We start from the raw sequence: 6014 nt of genomic DNA on the forward strand, positions 1-6014 counted from the left end.
TGGAAAAAGCGCTCTTATAGGGGGGGTCTACCAGAGCGCTTTCAGAAGCGCTTTTGTTACCTACGCCAGCGCTAGCTTTGACAGCGCTTTAAAGCGCTTTTAAAGCCCAAAATAAGCGCTTTAGAAGCCCTTCCGTGTTGTAGTGAAAATTTAACCGGACCATATTAGTCCTTATGATAATATTTTTTCAAACCGGTTGTTTTTCATACTTTTAAACCGTGATTGGACTGCCACGTTGACTTTTATTTTTTATTTTTTATTTTTTAAATACTAAATTAATTTTTAGTTATAATTTTATTTTTAAACAATTATGAATTAATAATATCAAAAAAGCCAAAATTATTTTTTATATGGAATTTAACCCAGAACGTTTAACAAATATCTTAAGTCTTTACCACTGGTCCAATGTACATTCATGACAAATAATTCCTCATATAGCTTTTAGTAATATTAATGATTCTGAATTTAAAACAAAAAAGTTAAAAGTTGTACGAATGTGATCTTAAACCCAAATCCTTTCAAGTTTGATAGTCACTTTACAACTAGACAAATCAATTTCTATTGTTAATAATGAAAACTTAAGTTAATAATTTAGAACAAACATTTACTTATTTTAAATAACAAACAAATAAATATCAATATAGTTTGAAAGTGATTATCATTTATCGGACTTAGATTTGAGACCTCATTGGTATAAATTTTTTAATTTTTGTTTTAAATTCAAAATTATTTAATATTATTAGTGGCAAAGACTTAAGATATTGTTTAAAACTCTTGGGTTCTATTCTTTCTAAGAATTAATTTTGGCTTTTTGGATATTCTTAAATCAGAATTGTTTAAAAATTAAATTAAATTTATTAAATCAAAATTATTTAAAAATGAAATTAAAAATAAAAATTAATTTAGTATTTAAAAAATAAAATACATCTTGGCATTCTAGTCACGGTTTAAAAGTAGGAAAAAAACCGATTTAAAGAAGTATTAATAGAAGGACTAATGTGGTCTGGTTAAATTTTGTAAGGGATTAAATCGGGTTCTTTTTATTGTGAGGGATTAATTTGGATTGTGTAATTTTTGTGAGGGACTAAAATGGATCTTCACTACAAATTGAAAATAAATTTATCATAAAACTTTGAAGGTATATAGATGCAAAATATTATTTTTAATCTCTTATTATAAAAGAGAAAAATTACTTTAGATTACATCATGTGTCCAAATTTTTTTCTTTCTTTTAATCAATTATTTTACTTTTTATTTACCACACTCTTTAACTCTAATTGATTTATTAGATTTGATTGAAAGCATAAAATCATAATGTACTAACTAAAAAATTATTTATTTTTTAATTCTAAATCATGACGTGCTACTAAAAAAGCTACTAACAAATAAATTGAAATTAATTAGATTGAAACCAAATAAATTTTTTTTTTCTATTTATTTATGGCACTCTTTAATCTAATTCATTTGATTATAATTAAAAAAATTGAAACCAAATAAAATTTTAGTACGTTACTATAAAATAGTCTTAGTAGTTGAATGAATTAGAAATACTAAACCCTAAATTACTTTGATATGGTCGGCAAGATGGAGAACAACGTGTTTCTGCCTTTTGAATTGATTATCGAAATTCTGTTGAGGTTACCGGTGAAGCCTCTATTGCGTTTCAGATGTGTCTGCAAATCATGGCTTTCTCTTATTTCTAGTAACACTTTTGCTACTTCACATTTTGAACATGCTGCCACACACAGACGTTTCTTCATAACACGTTCTGCTCTTCAACCTTTATCTATAGATGTTGATTCATCGCTCCACGATGCTTCTGCATCTGCTACATTAAGCCTTGATTTTATTCGTTCCCAACGTTGTATTGAAATTAGAGGTTGTTTTAGAGGGTTTCTGTATTTCAACAATGACACACACATCTATCTATTGAATCCATCCACCGGTGTGTTCAAACAAATACCCGACTTTCCTATAATACTTAATGATGGTTACGAACTTCTTTCTGGTTTTGTATATTACCAGCCAACTGATGATTACTTGATAGTTTCCGGGTTCTGCGAATATGTTGATGCGCTGGTAACTAGTCCAATGAAATTGATGATTTTCTCATTGAGAGCTAATAAGTGGAAACCAATTGAGGTTGCTTCTCATTTGCCTTATAGGGAGACTTCTATAGCGGAATTTACCCCTAAATGTGGGTTGTTCTTGAATGGATCTATCCATTGGATGGTTCATAATTATGAGAAATCAAAGAATGTTATTATTGCCTTTGATTTAAAGGAAATGACGATATCAGAGATAGCTCTGCCAGATGATTTTATTTTCAGTTATAGTAATAATTATTCTATATATTATGCTTTGTTGGAAGTTGGAGGACTTATCGGTGCATGGGTGAAGGACCTGAATACAACGAAGATATGGGTGATGCAAAAATATGGAGTTCACTCATCTTGGACTAAGATTATTCAATTTTCTCTTGATCCTGTTTTTCACGATAGTTTAAACATAGTATGCTTAACAAAGTGCGGTAATATTGTTGGAAGAAATAATAAACTTGGATTGGTGAAGTTGAATGATAAAGGACAGCTACTAGAGTCTCTGCTTTTAGACGCATTGGCCGTATATACAGAGTCTCTGTTTTCACTCCCCGGCACTGGTCAAACTTAGAAAGATTACTATAGATAACAATAACAATTTTCTTTTATATTTATCTTGTATTATGGTAAAATTCTGTGAGAAGTGATAGGCAGAGCATAATAATGAAACTGCTATTAGACAGAACAGAATTTCATCATCTTTATCTTATTTTATCATTATAATTTGATGTGTTATTGTCGTGTCACCATTAGCTATTTGTATTCTTCATTATTTTACTCTTTTTTTTTTTTCTTGACATCTTGATACCGAATTTATTGAATTGTTAGGATGAGTTTTTATGACGTCTATTTTTCAGTTTAGAAAATCAGTTGACAATTAGTTTTTAAGCTCACAAAATCACAAGCTAAAAGTGATTTTCACTCCCTGGCACTGGTCAAACTTAGGAAGATTACTATTGATAACAATTTTCTTTTATATTTATCTTGTATCATGAAACATGAGAAGTGAATCGTGATAGGTAGAATAATGAAACTGCTATTAGACAGCACAGAATTTCATAATCTTTATCTTACTTTATCATTATATTTTAAAATTTACAGAATTTTATGTGTTACTGCCGTATCAACATTAGCAATTTGTTTTCTTTCATTATTTTACTGTTTTTTTTTACTTGACATCTTGATACAGAATCTACTGAATTGCTAGGATGAATTTTTATGACATTGATTTTTAAGCTCAGAAATCACAAGCTAAAAGTGATTTGCTTTATTTATGAATTTGTTAGGTTTGTACAAATATAGACTTTTGTTTTCTAAAACTGATTCTAGCCGAATCCTGAACTGGCAGCTACCACAATATTTTGTTATATGTTTTTTTTTGTTGTGTAAAGCCCTGACATGTCTTTTCTTGATTACCATTAACTGTCATAGATTTCTTGGCCTCTTGGGTACAGTCGAAATTCTTCTTAAGCTTTACAAAGAAATTGTTGAAAAGCAGGTTGATGTAAATATGATATTGGAACCACCACTCTCTTCTTTTTTCTCTTCTCCAACAGAAACTGCTTAAATATTCTTCTTAGCTTGCATGATCAGTGGCAAACGAAAAATGTATAAAATATATATTAATATGTATAAACTAAAAATCTTAAAATGTTACCACGAATCACACCTACAATTTTTTTTTATAAAATCTAATATAAAATAAATGCTATGGTACTACTTTAGAGATATACAAACTTATATCTTTTATTAATGAAGCTAACTGACAGAAGAATAAAGAAGACCATAGGATATTATTCAAATACCTTGACCTCCTGCAGATCAATATTGACAAATTGGAGCATTTAGTCATTGAACATATCTTCAATCTGAAAGAAAGAAAACAACCTTTGTGAACAAAAAGTTAGAATGACAGAAATTGTTTCACAATTGTTGAGATTTCAAGAGCAAAGATAACATCACTATAATCAAATCATAGAGTCACACGGTAAGTATAGACACTTTATATTATAGAGAAAATTGAAAATAAATTCTCTTGAGAAATAATTTTCCTTTTCCTTGATAAGTAACACTAGCCAAGCATAAGAATACATATTTTGATAAATCTCCCCACCGGTTCAACCGTACCTTCAGGAACGGCACCGACGGTAGCCGTGGCATCAAGTACCTGTTAGAAAATCAATTTAAACTGAGTGGAATCAGGACTAGAATCGTGAACGGAATCAGTTTCCTTATAAGACCGACGAAAACTCAGATGTAGCGAAGAGTGTCTGGAATTTTAGTGAAGATGATAGGCTTATCAAATGTACATTTTTTTGTTATTGATTTCTGAATCAAGAATGAGGTTTTTATAGGCCACTTTAGTATTGTTTCATAAGGTAGCGACCCTTCGTGAAACAGTTCCTTTTCCAAAAGTTACAATGCTTGGCCTATTGCAACATTTACCAAGAGTTGCATGTTTTCATTCTGCAACACTTCACGAAGTGTTACATATTTATGATTCAAACTACAAACAGCCAATTGCAACACTTCACGAAGTGTTGCCTATTTTCATATTCAAAATACAAACTTCACATAGATATTTTCTTGTCATTTTGGAACACACCCATGGTGATTAAATATTATTAAGTACTAATAATTTCCAATAATCCCCCACTTGTTCTACTAATGACAAGATCAATTCCAGAAAAAGAGAAACAAGGAATGTTAATACAGAAAAATGTAGTTTGAATCTGATAAGTTCAACCCCCCACTGTTTGTAGGTTGAAAGTTCTTGATAAGTTCAAACTGTCACGTTTCAAAATGTGAATATTCAATTTAATCTTAGTGCTAAAATGATAATGAAAGTGTTATGGATATATTAGAATACACAAGTGAAATTGGTTTTCTAATGCAATATACTATATGCAATATAGCAGTTGCAATTAGTAAATGAGTAGATTTACTAGAAATCCAAATAGTGAGCATTGAAAGTTCATCACAAGGATTTTCAGATTATCTTTTAAAGAAACCAAAATCTTGACCTCCATCATGATAGGTTTCCTATCATATTAGAAGGATATACCAATATGATCAATTCCAGAAAAAAGGAAACAAGGAATGTTAATATGATTCAAACTACAAACAGTGGGGGATTGATCTTGATAAGTTCAATTTGTCACGTTTCAAAATGTGAATATTCAATTCCAGAAAAATGTAAGCATAGCATTTAAATATATATGAATATAATGCAATCTTGAGAATGTAAATGTGAATGAATATCTCAGTCACCATAGTGCATTAATATGCTGCCGCTATGTATTTATAGCATGACTATTTTATTTCATAAAATTATATATTTAATGGTTGAAGATATATATGCATGTAGAACCTAACTTGCCACTGTACATAAATATATTGTATCATTTCACAAATGAAATCAAGTGTGTATCACACTAATTATGTAATTTTTAACTTCTAACGTTAGAATTATTTCAAATGTAAGTGGAAAGTTACATATCCATAATTATTTCTTCGACAAGTTGTTACGGTTGTATTGTAACGGTTGGATCCTAGTGGTTGTAGAAAAGTACAATTGCGATTCAAAATGGAAAAAACACAACGATTGAGTTAAAGTGAACAAATTTAATTTGTTTTAGACATTATATATTTAGTAGATAGAATGACAGGTTCAAAAAACTCAATTATTTAGTTTATGAACTTTTATATAAATTTGTTTTGTTTTAATTCTAATTAATCAAATCATGTCAATGGTATTTCTCCACATGACGGATGAAAATGCATAGCCTCAAATATCAATTATTTTATAGTGCGTGGTGCGTAAGTTATTATAAATAAAAAAAATTGAAGAGATATAAACTTTCATTATCTAGTGCAGAATTTAATACAAAAGAGTACACAATTAAATTCATATAA

The 6014-nt window shown here is 29.4% G+C and overlaps 1 protein-coding gene across 1 annotated transcript; it reads left to right on the forward strand.

Annotated features, from left to right (window-relative positions):
• The first annotated feature begins 1584 nt into the window (after positions 1–1584).
• Positions 1585–2670, forward strand: LOC131614419 (F-box/kelch-repeat protein At3g06240-like). The gene has a single exon (XM_058886002.1). The coding sequence runs from the start codon at positions 1585–1587 to the stop codon at positions 2668–2670; it is 1086 nt and encodes a 361-aa protein (XP_058741985.1).
• Positions 2671–6014: the final 3344 nt, after the last annotated feature.

Source organism: Vicia villosa, linkage group LG6 (genome assembly GCF_029867415.1).
Source record: "Vicia villosa cultivar HV-30 ecotype Madison, WI linkage group LG6, Vvil1.0, whole genome shotgun sequence".
Taxonomy (NCBI): domain Eukaryota; kingdom Viridiplantae; phylum Streptophyta; class Magnoliopsida; order Fabales; family Fabaceae; genus Vicia; species Vicia villosa.

What these genes read in the sequence shown, in the direction of transcription:
- LOC131614419 (XM_058886002.1), top strand. Translation starts at nt 1,585, where the DNA reads ATGGAGAACAACGTGTTTCTGCCTTTTGAATTGATTATCGAAATTCTG.